Source organism: Furipterus horrens, unplaced genomic scaffold (assembly GCF_987537825.1).
Source record: "Furipterus horrens unplaced genomic scaffold, mFurHor1.1.pri manual_scaffold_3, whole genome shotgun sequence".
Taxonomy (NCBI): domain Eukaryota; kingdom Metazoa; phylum Chordata; class Mammalia; order Chiroptera; family Furipteridae; genus Furipterus; species Furipterus horrens.
The window spans coordinates 158,864,094-158,891,792 of NW_028327173.1; the positions used below are offsets into that span (position 1 = coordinate 158,864,094).

The window sequence follows — 27,699 nt, forward strand, 5'->3', positions numbered from 1 at the left end:
TATGATGGAGGAGGTATCCTGTTACAACTGGTTACAAGCATCCTGTTTGCACCTAGATATAAACCCATGCTTCTATCAGGACATTAAAACTGTCTACCAATATTTAAGTTGCTATAGTTAGACAGTTTCAAATTTTCAAATAATAGCTAATTATTTGATAAGAGATCTCCATTCACAAAATACCTAAGGTGGACTAAAATAATTTCTGGGAAATTAGCAAAATTTTACCTAACTGACCTATCTAAGCATTTTTTGCATGTTTTAAAGTCATTATCTTAACAGGTGAATAAACTACCTCAATGTATATATAAAAATAATATGAAAACAAAACACAGAATTTAAATAAGAAACAATCCACTTCCAGAAGAGAACTCTCCTATCTGAGCCACTTCCTTGAAGGTGGCAGATGTATGGGTGAGAAATTAGCACCCGCAGAACCTGAAGGCAACAATATGGAAGGGCTTTTCTCTCATTCCTAGTCCAAATGTTTATCCAAATTAAATCAGGTTAAAAAGGTTCTTAAGACAACATTAGTAAAATATAATAAACAGCATTCAACTTACATGGTTTCCTAGGACTGGGCGAACAATCCACATATGATTTTTTGGTTAAAGGTTGGGGGGGCTATGGTTTATTAGGTTAATTATGTTTAGATGCATTTTAGTGTGAGATCTTTTTAAATAGGTTCTCTCCATTGTCTTTCTGAATCACTGCCTTGAAACTAGTTATAGTCGAGTGGAACTCGCAAAAAGCATGATTTCAAGGATATTCTAATATTCCAACTCCTAGAAGAGTTTACACCTGTTATGGCAGCCTGTGTGTCTGTAGGTAAGAGCTGTGAGTCTAACTGATAAGAAAGGAAAAAGATACAGAGTCAAGAAGAATCATATTGGCTCTAATAGAGAGGCAGAAACTAACCAATCCTGAAATCCACTGGATTTGAGTAAAATTGACATCAAGGCTTAGTTTGATATAATCAATAAAGTATCAGATGTGAAATGCAATTTTTTATTTCTATTCCAATGTTTTCAGTCACATCAATACAACCTAAAGCTACCCAGCAACTAAGGTATATAAATAAAAGTTCTCCCTAACAGTGACTTAATGTCAGAAAATGCTCTTGGAGGATTAGAGGATCAATGAGTATACTATTTGTTCCTAAGCTAGCTCCAGGAGTTTAAGCTGCTGTTAGGTCCCGTATCTATTTGGTGACTTTCTTAGGTTCCATTGCTGTAAGTCCTCCTTTCATTTGTTCTATTCCCCAAAGTTGGCTTTATCTCATTCTCTTCTTTTCCATAATAGATCAGCCTCTATAAGAACTATAGGTAATAATAGTAGGAAACTGAATCTCTAAAGACGCAAAAGAAGATTGGCTTATATTTCAGAAAATAGTCTAGATTTCCCTTTACATGTATTTCTATTAACATTCTATTTACAAGTCATTTTTAAAAACATAATTAACAGGAATAAAATTTTCTAAATGCTGTCAAAGATTGTGTTGATCTTTAACATTAATTATAAAAATATTCTGCCAAGTTGATGGATTGATATATGTTGATTTGTTTGTGTTTATTTAGAGTGTAACATTTTATAATATTAACTTTTAAGAACTAAAACTAAATAAAAAGAAAAATTGTCTTTGAAATTTGCACTATAAGAACAATCATTTAATGAAGCTATTTTTATTTAACTATTTTTTCTTTTACCCCCAAATTTGCTAAATAGCTTAGCTCCAAGTTATAAATACTTAAATATTAAAAGAGAAACTTTAAAAAATAATTAAATGTAAAACCTTGAATCTTGAACTGTGAGTTGCAAATTGATACCCAAAAAAGGAGTCAGGCCTATCACTTTCAGAGAAACATTGGAAAGTTTGGATAGTCTGTTTATCCTATTACATTTAACTCCATACATGAAAAAATATAAAAACTCTTTTAGGTGAGGCACAGTGCAGTACTCAAAATTTAATTTTTTAATCATATTATAAGTTTTTAGTGGGCCTATTCATTTCCAGAGATATTAAAGATGAAAATGTATTTTGAAGCAACACATATATTTAAGTAACATATTGTTAGTTTTTCTAAGGTATCAAGCTCCCATGCCCCTGAAGGTCATGTTGTTATGCCTTGTATCCCATTGCTGTATCCAACGAAGGCCTTGCTCTCCAGCTCTTATTTGTATGCATGCTATGCATTTTGATCATATAGAATACTCTTTTTTCATATATAGAATTCTTCTGATGTATTTAGAATTTCTTATGTTTTACATTTGCTTTCAAAGATGAAAAAGGAAAGAAAAAATTTTACAAGTGTTTTATTATTTACCATTGCCTTATAACAAGCAAAATACTTGTAAGAGAAAAACATGTTTTTTTCAGAACACCGAAGTAATACTGTTCACGGTCTCTCTGCAGCTAGATCCTGAAGCTAGTAATATTCTAAAAGAACTTCAAGTTAAACTCAATGGGGTTCTAGACGAGCTCAGCATCACATACGGTGAAAGGTAAGTGGCTTAACTAGTTATTATCCAAGTGCTTTAAGTTTCAGTCAATAATAATTTTGCCTTCAATGCTATCTCTCTCCTCTGACTGGCTAAATCCATTTAACTTTGAGACTTGATGTAAGCACCATCTCTTCAGCAAGGTTTCCATAACCCTGCTTTCTAATAGTGACATCTTGCCCTGGGCTCCCCAGAACTTTGTATGTCCTTCAGTAGGGCAGCACTTACAACACTGTGTTGAAAGATATGGCTTAATCGCTTGATTCCCTCACTTTCCTATATGCTTCATAAGAGCAGAAACTATATCTCATTCCTATTTTCAATTCTAGTCTGTAGAGCTTACCAATTGGCTGTTGAAAGAATGGAGGGAGAGAGAGAGGAAGGAAGACCTTTACACATACATAAGAAGTATGAGTTTCATTCATGCCATACATATCAATGTGGTTGTTCTTCCAAATAACTGAACTTCAACCCCATAATTGAATTAAGTCAGGGTTCTAGAGTTTAGGGCATAGAAATCATAATAAAACTACGCTGTGGGAAATTACTGACACATTCATATTTCTCTGTTTTTTAAAAAATTAACTTTGCTTGTCCATAATGTTGTTCTAAACAGGAAGAAGTTCATCCTATATAAAAGTCATTTTAGTCTTGTAGGAAAAAAGCCATCATTTCATCATCAAGTGTTAAAATAGAAAAGCAAACACGTATTTGAAGAGGTTCATTAATTTGATATAGAATTTGGTTTAAATGTTACATCAATAAGTTTTGGCTTACTATTTTAAACTATACAGTCAGTTTTCAAATGAAACCAAAAGTTACTCTTATAGCCAGGGCTCTTTGAACTCCACTCACCATTTATTATTGGGTTTTAGAAAGGTACATTATTTAGTCAACATTTATGAATTAGTTCTGCCACTTTAAAATTAGAGATTAAAAAGTTAAGACACTAATAACATCATAATTTCATTCAAATATATAAATGAAGCAAAGAAAAATCCCATACTTGGCCTCCTAATCAGTATTAGAGGTGTGGTTAGGGTCTTGGTGGAGGCCATCTTCACAGCTCAGGTACTAAGTGAGGTGCAGCCTTGCTCTATTGAGCTTAGGGTAGTCACTCTGCCTTCTGTTTTGTGTTGTTAGCTGGTCTGGATGATCCTGCTTACTTAGCCTAGATGTTAATAAGGAATTTAAAGTTTTGTTTACCTGGAGTTGGAGAGAGACATTGTCCAAGACATTTGGAGGCTCATTGGCTCTGATCTGGGGTGACACTTAGAGATGATGCCTTCATCAGCTATTTTAGGTTTACATCTCTTTAATCCAGTTGTGAATTAGTACATGGTTAGCAGAAAGACTGTTGCTTTCATCTAGGAGGCAAAAATAGAGATTATTTAGCAAAGCTAAAGGGAGAAAAAATGGTCAGGAATAGCTAGAGGTGTTTGGAACTTCATATGAAAGGTAACTAAACCAGATATAAACTAGAATATAAATAGAAAAAGTATATTTAAATTACTTTCTGTAATATATCCAAGTCATCTTTTCTTTTTTACATTTTTAAGTATATTTTATTGATTTCCCTTTCCTCCCCTCTGCTCAGTACCCCCCTTCCCTCCAGCAGTCCCACCCCCCCTTAGTTCATGTCCATGGGTCATGCATATAAGTTCTTTGGCTTCACCCTTTCCTGTACTATTCTTAACATCCCCCTATTTTGTACCAACCAATTATGCTTCTTAATCCCTGCACCTTTTCCCCCATTCTCCTCCTTCGCCCTCCCAGCTGATAACCCTCCAAATGATCCCTATAACTATGATTCTATTCCTATTCAAGTTTGCTTAGTTGCATTTTGTTTTTATATTTTAGATCCAGTTGTTGACAGTTGTGAGTTTGTTGTCATTTTAGTGTTCATAGTTTTCATCTCCTTTTTCTTAAATAAATCCCTTTAACATTTCATATAATAATAGCTTGGTGACGATGAACTCTTTTAGCTTTACCTAGTCTGGGAAGCACTTTATCTGCCCTTCCATTCTAAATGTTAGCTTTGCTAGATAGAGTAATCTTGGTTGTAGGTCCTTCTTTTTCATCGCATTGAATACTTCTTGTGAGTCCCTTCTTGCCTGCACAGTTTCCTTTGAGAAATCAGCTGATAGTGTTATAGGCACCCCTCTGTGGGTAACTCTCTGCCTTTCACTTGCTGCTTTTAAGATTCTCTCTTTATCTTTCACCTTTGGCCTTTTGATTATGATGTGTCTTGGTGTGGTCCTCTTTGGGTCTGGCTTGTTTGGGACTCTCTGTGCTTCCTGGACTTGTATGTCTATTTCCTTTGCCAAATTTGGGGAGTTTTCCATCATTAGTTTTTCACATAAGATTTCAATTTCTTGCTCTTCCTCTTCCCTTCCCTATGATTCAGATGTTGACACGTTTAAAGCTGTCACAGAGGTTCCTCAGCCTCTCCTCATTTTTTTTCAATTCTTGTTTCCTCTTTCTGTACCAGGTAACTGTGCTTTACTTCCTTATGTTCCAAATCATTGATTTGAACCCCAGTTTCCTTCCTTTCACCATTGGTTTTGTGTGAATTTTCCTTTGTTTCATTTAGCATAGTTTTCACTTCTTCCCTTATGCATTTACCATACTCAAGCATATCTGTCAAACCTGTGAGCATCTTTATCACCAGTGGTTTGAACCCTGTGTCTGTTAGGTTGGCTCTCTCCTTGTTTGTTATGTCGGGTACCTTCTCTTCACTTACTTCTTGTTCTGGAACCTTGATCCATTCCCCCTTTTGAGCCATACTTATCTTTCTCCTCATGTTGCCAGGTTCCTTTTGTTTGCATCTGTGTCTTAGGTAGAGCTGTCACACTGGTTACATTGTAATGGGTGGAACCCTAGGTATTCATCAGTATGTGGGACCTGTTTCACCATGTTGTGGCACTGTATGTGGGGGAGAGATCTGAGAGGGAAAAATGCCACTTGCTCAACACTTGCCCCTTTTCCACATACTTCTCCCACTTCTGTGTGGGACTGGCACCTCTCTAGCTGTTGCCCTGACCATCGTTCCCACAGTGGGTGCATCTGGTGACATTCTACGACCATGGGGGCCCTTTAAACAAGCAGACTCTCCTGAGAGACCAGCAGTTTCTTCCTCTACCCCAAACCCCACTGGTGTGCAGTCAGAAGCAATGAGGCTTTATTTTCCCCGGCGCTGTGACTGTGGGCAGCGCAGTCTGGTCTGGTGCTTCCCAGGTGTCCCTCCTGAGTTTTTTAAATGCATGGCTGTGCTTTCTGCTGGCCTGCTGGTGCCACCACCACATCACATCCTCTCTGCCCTGGCTCCACCCCTCCTTCCTGTCTGGATGAGTATTTCTTCTTTATATCTTTGTTTGTTGGACTTCCATGTAGCTCAATTTTCTGGAACTTCTGGTTGTCTATAGTTTTGAGGTAGTTGTATCCCTTTTTAGTTGTGGAGGGAGATGCAGCATGTCTGTCTAGGCCTCCATCTTGGCTGGGAGTCCAAGTCATCTTTATGAACAGTACTTTTTATTTTGTTTGGGCTGTTTTATTTTGTTTGGTGGAGGGAACATTGAGGTTACAAAGACTAAAATATGGATTATGTTTTGAAAAAGGTGGAGCAAACTTCAGTTATAGGAGTAGTGTCCTTAGGAGGGCACTTGAAGTACTTCATTCATATGAAGCCAGCTATTTTAAGCTAGATATTGAAACTCCTGATTACCCAGTATCTATTTCTTCATTTTTCTTTAAATATAGGAAATAATCTAATACTTTGCATAATTAGGACTAGAATTATTGGAATAAATAACTGATGTGTCATGCTTGCCTTACAAAAAGAATAATTCTTATATCCTGGTTGCTGTGGTTTTATTTACCACGCTACTAACCAGGTCTATATCACGCACACAGGATGGGTGGGAAGCCCATAATGATCAGTGAGATCATGCTGTGAGGTCAAACTGAATAATTTTTGTCTGAATCTTAGAGTCTAAATTAGTGGTCTAGAGTTTCAAAATTAAGTGCATAATTAATCGCCCAAACTGTATTTCAGCTGGTGTTATTAAAACCCACAATTAAATAACTCTATTGTCCTATATGTACCTAATGGAATAATTGTGCAATAAAACCAGGAGGGCCAAACCACACATCTGAAGCCTGGTTCCTGGGTTTCTGAGATGGTCACAGAGCACCCGCCTGGGATTCGAGACTCGGTAATGCCACGTCAGTGCTCTTAGTGATTTGCACAACTTACGCCACTTAGACTTTACTTACACATATATTTTTAAGGGATTTTTAATTACTACATTTATTTTAATGATATATTTGGTACCAACAGCTGGCTGAATTAAGTAAACAAAGAATTCAGAAACATTTTATAGGAATTATTTTATAAACTGAGTCTGTCTTCTTGGGTGTTTGCAGAGTCTGTCATTATTAACTGATAATAATTCAAGCTGTTTCTTAAAGACTTTTTCAACCAAATAAATGGATAGAAAAAAAGACATTTAGGTGAATTTACCAAAAAATTAATAAATACAAGAGATTTTTAGATGAAATGCAGGTGTTAGTTCACCTTGGACTAATGTCCATTAGAATGCCATCATCTCATAACACTGTTAACCCTTACTCCATATGCCTGATCCCACACACAGAGCTTGTTTCTGGTGGGGGTTGTCGTATGGGTCTGTTGTAGAATTTACACATTTTAGGAATGTAGCATGCCTTTTGCTCAGTCTGTCCTCTACTGATCTGAGAATCAGTGCAAGAGAAAGTAGCTATTCCAAAGGTGATTATCACTTTACTCAGCAGGAGCACTGGTAACCCAGTGGCAAATCAACAGTTCAAAATGTCCAACATCATTCACCTTCTTTTTTCATCACCCCCAAATATCCTCCACCTCTACCTTCACTAAGTAAACATGCCACCACACTCTTTCCCACCTTCTTCACCATTCTATCCACCCTCCCTGACAACCACTAACCTGACAAAAGCCCAAAGACAGGTCTAGCCAGGTAAAAGTTAAATGGTCATGTATTTGATTCCTTTGAACCTGAGCTTGAAAGAGGATGTTCCATGGAATTAGATAAATATGCAGAGAGCCAAAATGAGCCACATCCATAGGGCTGATATCCAAGGATCAAGTAACCAAATACAATTGCCAAGTCCAGAGGGGCAAGAATGTTGTCAACAGTAAAGAAAGTCAAAGAGAACTCAGGAGCCAAAGTTGGAAATTGACCAACATGAGAGTAGACGTAAAATCAATCTTTGATTATATGCTCAAAATTATTGATGAATACCTATAAACCTACTATAAAACATCCAGGAACAAGAAAACATCCAAATAGAGATCATTTAAAATCTATTAAATATTTTCCATATTAGGCAGCAAACCAAAAACTAGAAAAATGAAATATTTGATATCAGGCTAACTAAAATATTTTTGTAATATAAATTCTAAAATAAAATGTCTCATGTGCCACAAAAAAACAAGAAATTTTATCTGTTCACTGGTGTATCTTCAGCACCTAGTAACTGAGATTGGCACATTGTAAGCATTTATTAAATATTTGTAGAATGCATGCATACATTAATAAATATTAACATTCTTTCAATTTAATTAATAGTAGAAGCATTATATAGTAAAATTTCCTAAACATCTATACAAAATTTGAGGAACTGGTTCATTTAGATACTTCTCAAATTTATGAATTCTACAATCATTTTATGTGGAAGGAGAAGAGGAATGGGACTTACTTGATTGCTATACGAATATGAACTCTTTCTTTCTAATCTTTGCTATTCCAGTGATGTGGTCATTTCCCTAGCTTTTATTTATCTACATTCTCCTAAATGCTTTTTTTCTTGCCTGCCCGCACATGTGTTACAACTACTTCTATTGTTGGAAATGTGAAAGTAACAGACATTACAGAGGAATGGTGGTGATGCTGAGTCCCACTGTTTAAATCTCTTATTTGATGCTACTTTGGTAAGAACCACCAAAACTGGTATTATGGATATGAAGAGTGAAAAAAATAATGTTAAGAATTACTCTTCACAGACTTATTTAAATTCTTAGAGAGGTGAGACAGTAGGGGTGAGTTTAAGGAGAAGGTCCAATGATGTATTCAATCATTACTTCTTGAGCAACTTCTTTGTGCCAGACATGATATTTTATTCCATAGTGTACATATCTAGCACTGGGGAAAAAAATCCCTGCCCTCTTTGAGCTTACATTCTAGGTGGAGCAACAAACAGACAATAAACAAATAAATGAAAAATATGCAATGTGTCAAGTAAGAAAGAGTGCAGTTACATAAGAAAATATTATAAAGGAATGGAGAATAGTAGAAATGTCATTTCACAGTAAGTATTCAAGAAGACTTCTCCTGCCCTGACTGGTGTGTCTTAGTTGGTTGGACATCAGCCTGACTGATTCTCAGTCAGGACACATGCGTAGGTAGCAGATTCCATCCCTGAATGGGGCACGTGCAAGAGGCAACTGTTTCTCTCCCTCTCTTTCTCCTTTTCTTGCTTTCTCTCTAAAAATAAATAAATAAATAAATAATAAATAAATAAATAAATTTTAAAAGACTTCTCTACAAACATGATATTTGGCATATGCCTGAAATAAATGAGAGACCAAGAAACCCATGAGAAATTCTATAGAGGAGAAAACATGAGATATGAGTGTCCTCAGTGATTTCTAAGAACCCTGGGAAGGCCTTTGTGGCTGGACTGCAATGAAGCAGAGAGAAGAGTCTCAAGAAAGGAGATGAGAGGGGTTTCCATGGCCAGATTATGTTTGGCTTTAAGTCCATAATATATATTGTAGGTTTTGTTCTAAGTGGATCTGGAAGCCACAGAATATTTTTAGCAAGAGAAGAGCATGATCTTGTTTCTATTTTAATAGGATATCTGTAAAGAGTGAACAGAGGGAAAATTTAGGAAATTATTATACAAGCTCAAATGCAAGATAATGATGGGTTGGTGTGTAGTAGCTTTGAGGAAGGAGTAATGGATTCTCAGATACAGGATACTTCATGGAGACTCGTAGGTGGGTTGGATGTTGGATATAAGAGAAACTTAGGCTTCTTTCTTATTTATTTTTATTTTTTACATCATTTTTATTGTATTTTTTTATTACCATTTATCCCGCACACCCTCTTCTACCTCTACCCACCTCCCTCCCCACCCTGCAATCACCACACTGTTGACCATGTCCATGAGTTCTTTCTATTTTTTTCTTTTTTGCTTAAACTTAGACTTCTAATTGAAAAGGCCGCATAGGTAGTTTAATAAAACAGTCTGTATTTCAGATTAGAAGTTATGTCTGCATATATATATTTGAGAATTACCAGTATACTAATGGCATGAAAGCCATGAGACTAGTTTTGATTGCCAAGAAAGTGATATTTTTATGAAGAAATGGAGTGATCCAAGAATTGAGCCTAGAGGACTACAATGTAGGGTTGCCAGATGAAATATAGACTATGCTCAATTAAAATTGAATTTTAGATAAATAATGGATAAGTTTTAGTATGAATATGTCCAAATATTGCATGGGGCATATTTATACTAACACATATTCACTATATGAAATTCAAATTACCCTGGTATCCTGCATTTTTATTTGCTAAGTCTGGCTACACCCCTCCAGTGGTTGAAGGTCAGGTAATTGAGAAGAAACAGCCAGTGAGGTTAGAGGAAAGCCAAGAATGTGTGGAGTCCCAGAATTGAAGAATGTGTACCAGACACCAAGTATCTTTCAAGAACAGTCATTTTCCCAAGCAATTCTCAGAAGAACAGCTCAGCTAATAGTCTGAGAGAGTGGGGCAAAATGAACGCCCACTCAAATTAATTCAATGTGGAGAGTGTTACTTTTCTCTGCTGTACCTCTGTTAGTTCCAAATAAGCTTTCATTGTAACAAAAATGATAAGCAATTATGTTTAAACACTAATGACCAAGGGAATTCACACCAATTGAAACAGGTCAAACTCCTATGGGTTGAATTTTTTTTTTTAATTGAGCAAACAAAGGTATAAATGCTTTTATTCCAGGACTTATATTCTTTATTTTTAGTTTCCAGCTTATCATTGAAGAGTGTATAAAACAGATGGGTTTTGAACTAAATCAAATGAGAACAAATGGAAATACTGCATCTAATAAGAACAGTGCAGCAATGGATGCAGAAATTGTATTAAGGCCTCTCATGGACTTCTTGGACAAAATGTAAGTTTTCTACCTGGTTTTCTCTTTATTCGTTGCTATAAATTTGACTGTTATGAGTTTAAGGGAAAAATTGTTTTCTCCTATGTAAGATAGCTTTAAAAAGTTTCCATAAAAATATATTAATTCATTAAAAAGCAAAACACTTAGTCCATTACTAGATGGCAAAAAAGCAGAGAAGTAACTTTGTACAGGAAATGAATGGAAAGGAAATAAATATTGCTAACTAAGGAGGTTGCTATGCTGAGGGGAAAGAGCTTTATGATTTCACGTTCCTCAGATAACATATTGTTTTGCAACCTATTGGACATTAAAAAAGAAAGACTGAGTTGAGTCCAGAATATCTTATTTTGTGTCAGAAACCTACTAAGGAAGAGAATAGCACAAATGTGACTAGAATTAATTCAGCTCAGAAGTAAGTAGATTGCTGCCCAACTCAACTTTCAATAACTATTGAGTGCCCCATCTGTACCAAATATGATTCTAGACATTAGATAGTAATGAAAAAGAGAAGCAAAGTCTCCAACTCCGTAGAGATTACAATCTAGTTGGTAGCAGTGAGTGGGGATGGAGGCCTTTGTGGCCAACTAAAACAGTGCTCTTAACCAAAAAGGTTTGTTTGTTTGCTTGCCTGTTTTTTTGTTTTTGTTTTTTTTTAATGTTTCTGCTCAATCCCTACTCTTCAAAGTTCTACTTTCATAAGGTTAGAGGAGGACCTAGGCTCCTATGCTTTAGCGTGTCTAAATTTGGGAACAATTGATCTAAAGAAACAGGAGATGTAATTTCTTAAATAATGATACTTGAAATCAGACTTGAAAGTAAAAGAGAAAAGCAAAAAATAATAATAATTTTGAACACCTATCAAGGGACTGGTGTTACATCTGGTAAATTGCATATGTTCTCTCATTTAATATTGTTGCAGCCAATTAAATAATAGCAAAGGGACCAAGATAAATAAGGCAGATGCAATACTTTAAAGATAAGTTACACCAAGAAAAAACAAACAAACAGGGAAACCTTCTATATATTTACAACTTTCATTTTAATTCCATGTCCCTTTGCTTATAATCTTACTGCATAAGTAAGACTAAAGTTCTCATCACTTTAATTTTAATATTTGATAGACAAATTAAGTCTCCTTTTCTGTTCACTGTGAGGAAATACCTAGAAGATGGGTGAGTAGGTAATTAGATATATGTTTAGCAGGAGGTAAGCAGGCAAATGCATGTAGAAGAAAGAGGTAGCAGAAAGAAAGGAAGGGAGGAAGGAAAGGTAAAAAGGAAAGAGGAAGACAGAGAGAAAGACGTCCCCTTTCTTTAGTTTCTTAATGAAGACTTTTATTCTTATCATCTAATTTCTTATAAAACCCCTTAAAATTTTTATCTTATTGTATGGCTCTCTTTTTTGGACGACACAGGATTAAATCCCATGAACGTACTACCTCTTGGTTGTGAATGTGATGGTGAATGGAAAGCAGGACAAAGCAATTTTGTTTCTCTTAAAACTTCTGTTTTTAGAATTCTAACCAGCAGTGTGTAGATGTCATTTGTAATTAGCAAAGCTATGTGCTTTTGTATATACTTTAACCAAAAGTTGTGGAACATACAGAAAGTTTCAAGTCGTCCTGATACTGTCAGATACTAGCTGAGGACCTTCAGTCATTCCACTGGGGCTAAAATGTACATTGGTGGACCTTTTTCTTTAGTATATTAAGATTCTTATTTTACTGTTTTAATTTTCTACCTAGAACTACATGTTATTTTATCATCATACACATAATTTATTCTAATTATTGGTAGAGACAGTGTATGAAGATAGAAAAACATCTATGAGCTTTAAAAATTTGTGATATTTAAAATTTTTGAAAGAGTTATTATGTGAGTCATGAATAGTTGCAGAAATTCTCAGAGTTAATTCAGAATGCATAACCATAAAGCTACTAGTTAGGGGAGATTTTTAAAAGTCAGGTGTTAATTCTGTTCTCAAGGTAAGGAAATAAAAATAAGGAAAGTATGTAATAAATACAATAAGATGTAAAGTAATGATCTTCTGTTCAGACAATCAGTATAAATTCAATTTGGGCTATGTTTTTAAAGGTGGACTGGGTTTGAACACAGGGAAATGAGGAATGGACATTTCCAGTGGGAGAGAGAAAAGCTGGATAAGTTATGAAAATCTTGGCCATCTAGTTATACAGGGAATTTGAAAATACCTGCTTAATTGGTTCTGTGGTCAGAGAATCTAGATAGCTCAGATTCCAAATACATGCTTTTCAGCTTGCATTATCAAGTTAATTATCTCTGACTATATTAAGGAAGCAGTTGCTAAATGCCCACTTTTGTTTTCTGTTATTTAAAATTAACAACAGTGGGCTGGAAGTCTTCAAGGTAGCGTTTGAAAGTCCCCTTAGAAATTGTGTTATATTATAAACTTATAGGCCCATTTGTCTTTGTGCAGCCTCTCTAAGTAAGACATCTTACTTTATGTTTCTTTTTCACCACGACCTCTCCACTCTATAAAATGAGCTGTAAACTTCCAGCTGGCAGAAATCCCACACAAAGCTGCAAACATGTCAATGATTTTATACCCATTCGTTCAGTTCCAGCCTAAACAGAGTTAGTTAGCTCACCAAGTACATGAGCTGCACAGAAAAACAATTTCAATTCTTAAACTCAGACCTTCTGAAAATGGAAATTACATATCTGCTCCAAAATTGGCAGACTTGTGTCTCACATCATTCTAGGAGTTTCTCTGAGGGTAGAGAAAGCCTGTTATTCTGCCATGACACGTCAGCTGCCTTCTACCCCAAGTCCAGATAATAAGGAGCCAGTGGCAGGCTAGAAATATAACCCTTGAACAGTGGTTTATAAATTATTGGGGCTGCAGAGTTCCATGGGTATGCCTCAGGGATCCCCAACTCTGCTCTCCCTTCATCCAGAGGAGGTGGTTTTAATGTATTTTTGTATATTAAGTATTCACATGCTATAAGGTTAGAGAAATACTTCTACATGAAAAACATATTTTGAAAATCTCCCCCTTTGCCTCTCACATGTCACATGCCTGTAAATACTGATTGTTAATTTTATATAAATATTAAGTATATATTTAAATATTTAAAACAGTCAATTCTGCCCTCTCAGAACCAGAACCCAGGTTATAATTTCTGAATCCAAAAGTATATAGAGTACTTAGCAGCACTATACAAAGTCAGTGAAGCTCCTGTGGTATGTATGACCCACCTTTGGCCCTCTGTGAAACAAGTTTGATTATCACTTAGTCAAGTCTCCCAGTTCACTGTCATATTTTAGTACATACAGTAAATATTTATGCAGCAGTGTGTCTTCATATACTGCTGTGCCTTTGTATGCACACACTTTTATCAAGGACAACATGGGACATGGGACAACATGTGGATTTAGAGAAAGAGAGCCTGACTTTGAATCTTAGCCCTCACTCACTAGCTTCACTTCTTCTGACAAATTCCCTAACCTCTCTAACCCTGTTTTTGACTTCTAAAATGTATATGCATAATAATAGATTAGAATTATCTTGCACTGGCTGGTGTGGCTCAGTGAATTGAGTAAGCACTGGCCTGCAAACCAAAAGGTCATATGTTCAATTCCCAGTCAGGGCACATGGCGAGGTTGCACATCAGGTCCCCAGTTGAGGGCGCGAGTAAGAGGCTACCACACAGTGATGTTTCTGTCCCTCTCTTTCTCCTTTCCCCTCTCTCTACAAATAACTAAATAAACAAACAAATTAATTAATTAATTTTTAAAAATTAAAAAAACAAAACTACAAAGGCCTATTCAGGTACTTGAATTTCAATATTGAAAAATGTGAATCTGTTGCATAAAATAAGTTGATATCTAGATAGATATTTGTAAGTGATTATATGTATTATTTTACTTCAGATTGAGTCTCTCAGCAAAAATCTGTGAGAAAACAGTTCTGAAGCGAGTTTTGAAAGAGCTATGGAAGTTAGTTCTCAACAAAATAGAAAAACAAATTGTTCTTCCTCCTCTAACAGATCAAACTGTAAGTATTTAAACTAAAGTTTGATTATACTTTCAATAACCCATGTAGTATTTTTTTGTTTGTTTGTTTCATTTTATTTAAGTCAATGGATTTGATCCAAATGAAATAGTAATTAAACCCACTTTGGGAAAAGTGTTTGGTATACTGTGTTTTAATAATGATCATTCAAATAACATTTTCCTATATAAATCAGTTTTACATAGAAACAATAGCAGTCAAACTTTATCTTTTGAACAAATGTAGCAAACTTCAACTTACATGGTTACATGGTCTACTAATATTAAAAATAAGTTCTTAACTTTAATTTTACTGTGAATCTCCAGAGAAAGAGATTTAGGATAGAACATCTCCACTGTGTTTCTGTCTGAGATCTAACATTTAAGAAGATAAATCCAGCACTGCCATATAGAATTTTTTTCATCTTTACTTTTGCTTTCATCTGTTACCTTCCTACATGGAGGTTAATAGAGGAGACACCCCAAGAACTTGAAGCACATGATTGTATCATACACAGTGAAACAAAAGAGAGCCAGAAAGATCAGTTCACAGCAAAGTTAGAAAATGGCCCAATGGCACACAGTTCCAGGTACCTCAGTTTCCATATTTTGAACCAAGTAATGAAATAAATATCTTAACGAGCATCTGTTATGGAGTCTTTTTCCTAAGAGAAAGACAAGTCGATGTAAATAATGACTAACTATAAATTAAACTAAAATATATATTAAGCCATTAATTATGCATAGTCTATATTTATCCAATGAAATTATATAGGAAATGTTTTCTTATAAAGTGTTCTGAGATGTGAAGATACATACATTTTGTTTTATTTACTGCCAATGGTACATATATATGTATTATAAATATAATAAAATCAAATTATTTTAAATTTTGCTTCATGCAATTAATGTGTGGCATAATCATTTGTACATGCATGCATAGCCAAACCACATATATAAACATGCACACACCAAGCCCCACACATACCTTGTTCTGATACAACACATAAGGCATTTCTGCAACACCAGTTAAAGATCATGCAGTTGGTCAAAAGGGAAATGAAATCAGTGTAGCCTGGAAGTTAGTTTGGTTTATATGAAAATTTTTCTAGGTGAGAGGCTCTGGAATATAACAGAAGAACTATAAACTTTAGAAAAGAAAAGCACTGAGCTTGGGTACTAAATAGGCAGAAGTCCTTTCATCCCCAATTAAAATAAAAGTTTTAAGCAAGCGAGGGCCCACTCACCCACAGGCCTTCTATTCAGAAAGATGCTTCTTGCATGGCTCACACATGGCAGGCTTCCCTCCCCTGTGTGTGTATGTGTGTGTATGGGTACTGTCTCAGCCCATAATTGTATTCTATTGTTTTGTTGTGGTTGGTATTTTTATTGTTGGACTTTTTTTTTTTTTTTTTTGCGTTTTTAGTATTCTTTGAAGCAGCCACCAGCCTCACTGAGCAAGCTGCCATCTATCTCCTAAAGTAGCATTTATTGTTTTTGACAGTTATTTGGTAACAGACTTGCCTGAGCTTTACCTGTACTGCCCACTACTATTTTTCCCATGAGTCCTGCTATTTCTAGTGCATAATTTTGTAAAGTATAAGGTTTGTCAAGAGTTCTTAAATCATGTTATATGACATTTCAGTTTTGATATAGGCCTTCCCTAGGAAAGCTTACTATCACCTCAATTTCTCTAATAGTGAGATCTCTTAAGTATGATGCTATATCATTTATTTATTCGTTTAATACATATTCCTTGAGCTTCTATGTACTAGGCAATGTGCTGGGTACTAGAAATAACATATGAACAAAATTAGACATGGTTGCTGTTCTTGTGAACTTTGTTTTCTTTCATTTCCTGATGAATATACAGGTTCTACTAAAAAAAAAAAAAAAAAAAGGGATTATGTTACTCTTGAGTTGCTGAGTTTCCTTACTGTGAAAATATTCTAGGCTACTAATGAACTTAGTCAAATTTAGTACTTTTCCTATCACATTTACCAACAGAGATGCCTCTAGTTCTTCATTCTAGTAATATGTTGGATGGTTTATCCAATGTTTTTCAAACTCTGCCCAGGACATTGGGATTCCAGGAAAAGGGAGAACTTAGGTCTCTGATAGATTGCACAGCATCTTGAAATTTTGCATAGATTTATTTTGGGAAAAAATGGAGTAAAGTAGTCTCCTCTACTGACAAAAAATTAATAATACTTAAAGATTATTGATTTAATCCAAATAGTATATTAAACTGGCTATAGGAGCAGCAGCCCATTCAGTAACTCAGACTTAAAACTTACAGAAGTGGGATAACTATGAGGACAGTTATAATGTTAGTAGTACTAAATATCTTTGACCCATCTGTAAAATGGACCTATTAAGGGCATCTGGCATTAAAGTCACAAGTACTATAAAGAAATAAAGCAGACTCTCTACTGACATTTCCATGGTGACTATTACTAAAGCTCTTAGACTAAATCTTCTCTCTCTCTCTTTTTTAATGTGTATCTCTAGGGACGGCAGATGATTTTCAGCGCTGCTAAAGATCTTGGACAATTATCCAAACTGAAGGTAATAAGAATTTTAAAAATTACTTATTGTCTGTAAAAAGTTCTGAGCTAACTTCAGCTCTGCAAGATGCTACCCTTCTATCAATAATGGTATCAACCATGGCAGGACTAAGAACATGTGGATCTGTGATCTCACAGTCTGCATTAAGGATGAATCAGGTCAAATTTAGGGATTGAATTTTGCTTTTTCTTCCCCTGTGTTTCTAAGATTTTCCAATTGGTAGAACAAATGGAAATTTTTGACTTTGCGTTAAAGCATTCAGCATTACTGCTTTTGGTGCAAAATAGAGATCATACAAGGTCTTTTCAAAAAGTATCCAGCCACACACTATGAAAAATACAGGCATTTACTGAAGAAAATACAAGATACAAGATACATTGTACCTAAGACAATGATGCTTCAGTCCCCTTCAAAGTAGGAACCTTGAAACCTCACACAGTTCTCCCAATCGCCATCAGCCGTCCCATCATATTTTCCTAAATCTCATTAACAGTCTGAAATCTCTCCCCTTTCAAAGGTGATTTTAGTTTTGGGAAAAGCCAGAGTTGTAGGGCACCAAATCTGGGTTTTATGGGGCTAAATCACCTGGGTGATTTGTTTTGCAAAAAAAAAGTCTGCATGAGACATGATGCATGAGCAGGTTCATTGTCATGATGAAGCTGCCAATCACCAGTTGTCCATAGCTGCAGCCTCTGAATCATCTGAATAGCTTCTGTGAAGGATGTTCAAGCTTAATGCAAAATTTGATGCAGTTTCATTGCTGTCCTCATCAGTCACTTAAATTCAGTGGCCACACAGTACATATGCTCACTCGATGACATCTACTGTCCCCACAAACTAGTACAGTGAAGTCGTCATTGTTCTCACATGTGCATTCCAGTCCACTCCCCTTGGCTGCCAGAATATATCAATGTCACGCAAACTGTTCTCATTATATTAACAATGGTTGGACTTTTCTGGACAGATATTATATCTTCTTTCATATACTAAAGTGACTTTGTATGAATAAAGGCAAAATGGAACATTTCATAGAAATTCAGTAAAGGCTAGAGGAGTCTTATAGGGAAAACATCTAATTGGGAAAATGAAACTTATCAAAGCAAACATTAAACTTGTCAGTATATTCAATGCCATGATAAATGAGAATTTGCTGACTAAGCAACCTTGCCCTTTATCATTGCTTGAGATTCTCAATACTTTGCAGATGTGATAGGAACTTGACTAGGTAGAAGAAGAAGTTGACTGGTTAAAAATACATATTATTCTTCTGTGACTAGATTATTTCACTTATCCTAATGTCTTCTGAGTTCATCCATGTTATATATAGCAGGATTTCCTTCTATTTAAAGACCAAATAATATTCCATTGTATGTATATACCACATTCCCTTCATCTATTTATTCATTTATTAATGAACCACATACAGACCAACATTGTTCCTTTAGTCAGAAAACTTGTTGTTTTTGTTTGATTTTTATAGATTAGAATATAGTATAGTATGAGGATGGGTTCCAGATACAGACCACCTTGGCTCCAATTCTACCTCAGCTGCTTCCTGCTATGGTGACTCTAGCTGAAGTATTTAACCTTTTTAACCTTCAGATGTAGCATTTGTAAAATGCAGAAAATTTTAACACTTGGTTCACAGGATTGTTGTGAGGATAAGTAATATAATGCAGATATTATCTTTGTAGAGTAACTGCAAAGAGACTGCCACCTCCCACTCACAGCAAGAACTATTTGCCTCCTCCCCCAGCTGGTAGGGGATTGTTTTGTGTGTTAAACATAGAAGGAGGATAATCCATTTGACTGGGTAATTACTTACTATGACAAAATAGCTGCCCTATAATTTCAGAATCCTATTTTGTCACCTACATTATCCCCTTCCTCAGAAAAAAGCCAATCATTCATTTAGAGACATAACTATCACCTAAAATTGTTTCTTATAGGTATTCAGTGATTTTGACACTTCAAAGGGAAAGCAGATGTCACTGCCAATATATTACTTTGTATCTTGGCTGTCTCTATATTTATCCCTCTTATACCTTCCTGGGATTTCTAGTTTCTACTTTAAAAAAATGGATTTATATGGTGTTGAAGTTTCTCCTATAAAACCATAAAGGTGAAACAGCATCATGAGTCATTACAAAGGAAATGGCCCCAGCCACGCTTCTAGCATCTGTGTGATATTAGAAAATATGCTCCATCTCCCTTGGCTTCAGTTTCCTGAATGAATCGTTATATCAGGTAGAAATGTTTCAGTTACAGGTGATGAAAAGCCATCCTAACATAAGCAAGGAGAAATTTTATTTCTGCATGAAACTATATAGTCCTAGGATAACTCTGGTTCAATCACTGCTTGATCAGATATTCAAACGATGTTATGGGACCCAGTTGCTGTCTTTCAGCTCTGTTCTTCTCCTTATTCCTATAACAAACCTCCCTTCCTGAACTTGAAATTTTGTAGAGGAAACACCCCCCCCCCCTTGATACAAGGAATTCCAGCAAAATCCACTGGCAGGCACATCATCAGCTCTGATGGAGTGTTATCAACATCCCCAAGCCAACCACTGTGGCCTGGGAAGTGGAACATGCTATTTGGCTTAACTCACATGCCCATCCATTTGAGTTACAGAGCAATAAAGCCTCAATAATCATACACAAAAACTTAAAATCTCGCCGCAATATAGAACTTGAAATTTTACAAGTTATTTCCCTCATTTATTTACCAGACTGTCACTACCAATATACCAATGTACCAATATGTTTACATTTTTTATATATTAGTTTGAAAGCAAACTTGAGCCACTGGAAAAGTGCTATTTAGACTAATTCACCAATGGGTAGACTTAGAAATCCTATATAGAAATGTTAATAAATAGCAACATTACTTAAAAGAACACATGATCAAAAAAACAAAACAATGAGGGAAATATGATTTTGAATAGATTCATGAAGCAAGTATTTATTTAACAGTTCAACATATCTTTATTACCTCATGTTTCTTGAAATTCATAATGTATGGATATTATGTACACCCAAGTTTTTGTTATTTAATGGTATCAGATTTGTTATAGCTTTTTACATGAATATGTCTTATAGACAGGTGATACAATATCAAACCAATTGATAAAAAATCTGAGACTATGCGTTTACTGCAAGCAAGCAGTAACTCACTGGGCAATTACTCATTGCCAGCCTCTTTCAGAGACTCCTTTATTTGAATCAAATATTGTTAAATCCCAGGAAGTTAGTTTTAGCAAGAATTATATTTTTCTACAATACCACATATTACTATCAGCATGTATTTTAAAAATGTGACCTCATAAATTTATTCAAGACTGATGAAGCCAGAGATTTAATATAAAATACTTGTACTTACTTGTCCTAAAGCATTTTCTCCTATACTTCAGCAAACATTTTCCATTACTCTTTGAGTCTCAAAAGATATTTAATATTTCTTTTTTAAAATATTAAATGGACTCATATGTTGGGGATGAAATCCCTACACAGAAAGATGCCGGAAAATGCAGATGTGTATACTATAGATCCATGAAGCATTATACCATCGTTTCAACAATAGTCAAAGGAGTATGATTCTATTTAAGCACATTGAACTTTTCAAGATAAGCTAAAAGAAGTACAATTCAATTACAGAAATATAGTGGGTGTCTAGCAGGTGATAATTGCCAAGATAGGCACTGAAAGACTGCAGAAGTAAGACATAGAAACCACCTTCAGGATGTTGTGGCATCTGCTAAATAACAATGTGAGGGCTAGAACAGAAAGATGAGCCACTAGCTGTAATTTCACAATTTGTGAATTGCACAGAGTGCCTGGCTAAGTTAGCAAATGATGGTCAAAACAAAGCCCATGCTCCACCTGGCAAGCCATGTGTGCTGATGTGGAGCTGCTCCCCATAGAAAAAGAGGTACCTTTATTACTGACCAACTGCACCAATCCATTAACAAAGCCATGTATTCTCAGAGCTGTGTCTACCCACATGAGCTTTCCCTCTAATTCACACAAAGGCACCTGTAGAAGTTAGAATTTCAGTTCCAGGAGAGAAAAGTCTTTTTTTATTTTTTTTTTTTAATCGAACAATATGTCTCTATTACCTGGAACAGTACTGGCACATAATGAGCACTCAAGATTTGTTGGACCTCATTGACTAGAATAGTGGCCACCTGGGGGAGATTATATTAATTTTGGAGATCAGGACTTTTAAAATTTTCTCTTAGACAAATTTCTATTTTCTTTATTATTGTCTTCCCTAAAGAAGCTTTGAATGATGGGTTGAGACAACTCACACTGAGTGAACAATGAGGAAAATCTACTGTAAAATATGGAAATCAGTTCTAAAATATTGAAAAATGATTTTGAAATACTGAAAATATCTAGACCTAAATTCAGTTAACCCTTTCCTAGTAATAACTAAGCCTTAAAGGGCTTCAAGAAAGAGAGTAAATTGGAGACATTATATTTAAGGTAGTCTTTGTCTGTAGCAATTGAGAGAAGCTAGAATTCACCTCTTAAATGCCTTCCATAATTGACCTTCTCTAGTGTTACAGAACATAATGCAAGGAATTATGGTGAAAAAGCTTTGACTCATATTTTTCAGGTTTCTCTCTTTTTTCTCCATTAACTTGTAAGTGAAAAAAGAAAAACCACATATGAATCAAAGCATTACTTTTTAAGTAAGCATTTTTCATTTCTTCTTTGAGTAAAGTGGATGTTTATTAAATATATGACAAAATTATCATCTAAAACATGTTGATAAGAAAATAGTTCAAATAGAAATGTTTGCATATGGGAATTATACTGATTTTGTTTAAAATAGTTGTTAAATAAACAAACTGGTTATTTTATAAGCAATTGTTAACCTTTTTAACAGGAGCACATGATTCGAGAGGATGCCAAGGGTCTGACGCTAAGACAGTGCACTATAATGGAGGTGGTCCTGGCGACCATCAAGGTAAGGTTCCAGTGCCTCTGGATGTGCATCCAGAGTCTTCCGTGTACCCCCAGAGAAAGCTACGCCATATGCATATCCATAGAGCTTTGCCATCCATGGACAGCTATATAGATAATTCCAGAAGTATCTCAGACTTATCCCGTACTATCTCCTTATTACATCCATATTACTCTGACCTGTTACTTGCCTCCTTTGTTTGTCTCTAGAAAAAGTGTGTGAAACCAATGTTGTAACATCTGTTTTCAAAGAAAGCCATGTACTATCCCCAGAGCCAGGTTAAACAGATGCTTCAGGGGGTTTGAGGTTAACAGAATTTCTTTCTATGTGTTCTATGCTTGTTGAAATGGTTTTTATTTTTATTTACTTATTTATTATTTTTATGTTTTAATAGTTTACTTTTTATTGTATTTTTTCCATTACTATTTATCCCCCTTATACGTCTTTCACCTCCACTCACCCCCCTTCTGAAATGGTTTTTAAAAAGATAACCTTCTGTTTCCTATTAAGCTCAATAATTTAATTTTCTGCTCAAAACGCAAAGGCATTGTATTGTGTGCATCAATTTTTCATAGCCAAAGGTTCACCAAAAGTTATAGTGTGGGCTACATGTGGGCAGAGCTTAAAATTTAACTTAGAATTTCTTTGTTTTCATAGCTCTTTTATATATTTATATACATAATTTTTGTACTTATATGTTAAAGCTTATAAAAGAGTGAAAGATTAATGCCATCTTCTAAATTTTAACTGTGTCCAGTGTCCTCTCCCTTCACTGTGAGCAGCATCTATTATTCAGGATGTGTGAACATTGTAGCAAAAAGTGTCAGCTACCAGAGCAAGGAATAGGCTCACTGTATAGAAACAGACATAATGGTATTCATTAGAACAGAGTTCTACCTGTGTAACAATTGGACATCTTCAGAAAACTACCACCTCACAGCTTTTGTTTTGCAATGTCAGCATTTCATAAGAGGCTATCTTTTACTTCTTCAATGCCAAAAACTGCAAAATGAAATCTGTGAGGTGAAAGTTTTGTAACACCTGGTAGAAACTGGGGAATCTGAATTTAGGCTGCAAGATTACAGAAACAGAATTTCTAAATATGCAGCAAGAGTATTGCCTGGACGTATGGAAATTTTACAAAATAATTTTCAGAAAATTATGAAAAATAAATACAGAAAAAAATGAAAAATGGCTCTTGTTAAAAATTATTTTCAAAAATATGAATAAAAGTGATCTTTGAAGTTATAGCAGCACTAATAGCTAAATATGAGGAAATGAAATGTTAGTAAGAAAAATAAGAACTCTGAAGTGCACCATGAAAAGGAAAAATAATAAAAGTTTTAGAATCTAAATTCTGCTCTTCATGGATTTTATTAGGTGAATGTATGACTTTAAGAGAGAAAGAAAAAGGTGTTCTATGAAAATAAGGAGTGGCTTTCAAAGCAGTAACAGACTTGGCCCCTGTCCACAAACCCAATATTTTTCTAATTCATCTTGGTCCAGGGACATGACCAACACCTGTAGGCTGACTTCTTCCCAAACTCTGGGACAGTTCTGACCTCCAAACAAATATACATCTTGACAGCTCAACTATCCCATCTTCCTGTCTGGGTGATCTGTGAAGATCTCAGCCACCAATCACTTGCCTTGCTCTTTAGAATTTATCTGATGACCAAGATTCAATAAATGTGTCTACATCATTATCTGGTTATTCTAGTACTAGAGTCTGACCCTGGTACTCCTGAGCCTCAGAGCCTGAGGGCAGTCTCCAGTCTCCCTATTCCCCAACTCCTGTGATGCCAACTCTTTCTCAGTGGTCTCCATTCTAGACCTGCTATTAGACTCTCTTGTTCCTGTGGCCTGCCGTTCTCCCAAGGCATTCTCCTGGTACTTGCTTTCAATGGCCCTGTCATCAACTACCAAAGCTAGGACTCCCTTTATCTTGTCTGCAGCTAAGATTTGCCCCTACCGATGGTCTTCAAGCACTAACGCTCATGTTGACTATGAAAGAATTCAGGAGAAAAAAGAATACCACTTAAAATAATTGTAATCGCAACATCTGCCTGGAGCCCAGCAAAGGAACACTACAAGACAAGCAGGGACCTCATGAGGAAGATGTTCTTAGAAGCAGCAGAGGTTAACCAGACTAACACCCAAAGGCTGCAAGAGAGATGATCCTTAATTTCTCTTCAACTCAATTTCATCAAATAAGCTGTGAGTTAGAAAAGGAGAACACAAAGAAATGTGTAGAATATAGGCTGAAATACTGTTTTTTAAGTTTTTCAAGTAATCTTTCAGGCATGTACCTCATTTTGCCTGGTCTGTATAGATATCTTGGGTGTTAGGTAGGTCAAGAATGATTATTTGCATATTTTAGTTGAGAAAACAGAGGCTACGAGGTTTAAATTGTTTGTCTAAGGCCACAGACCTACTAGTAATTGGCAGAGCTGAGGAAAAACTCCAAACTCTATAGTCAATGTCCTGGTTTCCATGTCACATTATTTCACTAAATGTTAAAAATTCCATATTTTAATTATTTAGATTATTTCCAATTATTTAAAACTAATTTAAAATCTTTTAACTTCTATGCAAATATTGATTTAAAATATTGACTCTCTTAAATAATAAAGATTTTACTGGACAAATAACAGAAGTTACAGTGATATGCTGCAGCTACCATGGTTGCTTTGAGACATTCCATTCACCTGCCAATACAGCCAAACCAATCGTATTTGGAAATAAAGGTAAAAGACAAAAGCTATGAGTCAAAAAGCTAACAACTTAATCATTCTGTGCAAGCTGATAAAGAGGCCAGTTGGAAAACCCTGGGTTGAAGAGTCCTAGCTGAGTTTCTGAATCTCAGACCACATGTCAGGAAGACTCGGGACTACTGGATTCCTTGAAATGTAGGTTCTTTCAGGGAAACAGGAGACATTTTTTCCAAAAGTAAGTACTCTCGACCAGAGCATGAACCCCCAGACTTAAGGAAAATCTTAAATCTTGAACAAGGCTTGTTATTTATGATGAAGTTTTAAATACCCATAAAAAAAGCTGGCTGGTTTGCCATTTGGACCTGACCATGATACTCTGTTTTGTGTGCTGCAGATGTGTTTACAGATATGAGATACAGGGGTTTAAAAATAATAAACATATGGATCAGAGCCCTCTAGAAATCTGCATTTCTTGGTGTAAAGGAAAGAATTTGGAGTAAATAGGAATGTCTATTCAAATATAGCTTTGGAATTTACTTATTACTTTCTAATGTAATCCTAGATAACACCATTTCTAGTACTCAGGGTTTCAAACACAGAGCAAGATATGCAATGTTGTGACTGAGAGTCTTACCCTGACTAAAGTCTTACTCCATCCTGTTATTCATTAGTCACAAGACAATTTTGGTGGCTGCTTCTCTGCATTTTCTTTTTTTTTATCAGTATAAGTATAGCTTTTGCATTATTTAAAGTTTAGCTGTTCATGGGAAGAACACAGTACCTTATCTAGTTTGGAGTATTGTAACTCAAAAATTATTATTTGAAGGTTTACTGTATATAGAAAATATGGTGAGGGATGAAGAGGTGGCTGGAGAAGAGAGACATTACACTTTACTTATGAATAAAAACATCTACAATGGACAAAATAAAAGAACGGTGGACAAAGCAGTGGGGAGTGCAGCAAGGGTGATAAATTCTTTGTGGATACCTAGGGAAAAGCTTCCTAAGAAGAAAATTTGAGATTTAAAAAATAAATTGGAGAAAAACAAGGGGGAAAAGTTGTTATAGGCCAAGATAAAAGCATGAGTGAAATGCAAGAAGGTGTGGGTCAGCCTGAACTTCACATAGTCTAGTGTAGAAACAGAGCGTGACTGGTTGTGTGTTACAGGGAATAAAAGAGGAATATAGGATTGGAACCGAAATACTGAGGCTTAAACATCAAGGTAAATGATCTGAATTTCAGGTTGTTGGCTAGAAATAAGGAGTAACCTAGTCTGATATGATAATGGAAAAGAAGACTTCAGGTGTAGTAGAAATTATTTTTCTAAATATGTATCAAATAATTTTCTTAAAGTATATCTCAGTTGCTAAAGGCAGGTTATTCTTATATCTAAGTTTTCAAAGTAAATTATCTGCCTGAATTCACCAAAATTATGAATCAAATATTGAAAGGAGGACAACAATGATGATGGGAAATCACTGCCAAATAATATATGTAACCAAAAAGTAAATTCTTCCTGCAAATTCATGAAGAAACATTAGCATGTTCCCCTCAGTCAGTAAGAATAGATTGTGAAACATCTTCATATATATGACTACTATGAAGAGTTGAAGAATTTAGAAAGTTTTTAAATGGAATTATAAAAGGAACGTCTTGCTAGGTATGCAGACTATTTATCCTGATTTTTTTTTTTAACTTAGTAGTACTATTTTTTTCTCTCAAAATTACAATCAGGTCTGAAGTGCTTTATTTTTTGCAGTTTCATGAAGAATACAAAAAAAATAGAAAAAGTATCTCTAGATATTTTTCAAGATAAAGAAAATGATATTTTACCCATAGTACTTTTCACTCCCCATTCAGATGTAATAATAGCGCTCTTCACCAGGCACCCTTACATTAGCAAAGCCAACTTATGACTGTAAAGGGTGACAGCTTTTACAAATATCAGGAAATGAATATATAATACAAATGTAAAGAAAATATTGGAAACCATGTGGGGAATTATACTGCTGTCAGTTGGAGTAGCAAGATAGTGAGTAATTAAGGGAGAGAAACTCAGTGTGCAAGCTGCCTTCCTTTCCTATGGGAATTAAAATAGGATTGATGGGATTATTGTCATAAAATTAAATGAGTTGTCTTATATAAAATAAGTAAATTGGTTCCTGCATATAAGAAGTTCTTTAAATGTAATTACTGTATTGCCTGAGAACTGGTTTATTTTGGAGCAGCCCCTCTCTGCTGTTCAGCACAAGATCCCACACACTCTAATGCAGCCAGTTTTTTCCTCCTTTCGTAATAAAACTTCCATTCTCTCACAATGAAGCTACCTGTTAAATATGATTCTTTGCCCCAAGCATTAGTTTAAGTCCTTAAGGCCTTGTGTTCTGGCCTTTGGGTTGCCTGTGCACAGCAACTTCTTATTATAAAGGGCACAAACCCCATAAGATTCTTCAGTATTTACTTAGAGTTCCCTCTGGGAAGCAGTGAGGTTCCTTCTCTCAGTGAGTTTCTACTCTACATCCAAAAATGGAAAAGGCACATTAACAATTAGATAATAATTTTGGCTCAGTGGATTGAGCGTCGGCCTGCGAGCTAAGTGTCGCTGGTTCGATCTTCCAGTCAGGGTACATCAGAGAAGGAAAACTCTGACTCCAAAAAACCTCCGCTGCCTTGCGGCATAC

At 35.4% G+C, this 27,699-nt stretch overlaps 1 protein-coding gene across 1 annotated transcript in view; it reads left to right on the top strand.

Annotated features, from left to right (window-relative positions):
* UNC13C (unc-13 homolog C) overlaps window positions 1-27,699 on the top strand; it is a 496,691-nt gene that overhangs the window by 406,858 nt on the left and 62,134 nt on the right. Inside the window, exons 24-28 of the mRNA XM_090270625.1 lie at window positions 2,414-2,502; window positions 10,583-10,732; window positions 14,644-14,767; window positions 17,275-17,331; window positions 22,226-22,306. Coding sequence (XP_090126751.1) covers window positions 2,414-2,502; window positions 10,583-10,732; window positions 14,644-14,767; window positions 17,275-17,331; window positions 22,226-22,306 — 501 coding nt within the window. The remainder of the gene's footprint in view (window positions 1-2,413; window positions 2,503-10,582; window positions 10,733-14,643; window positions 14,768-17,274; window positions 17,332-22,225; window positions 22,307-27,699) is intronic.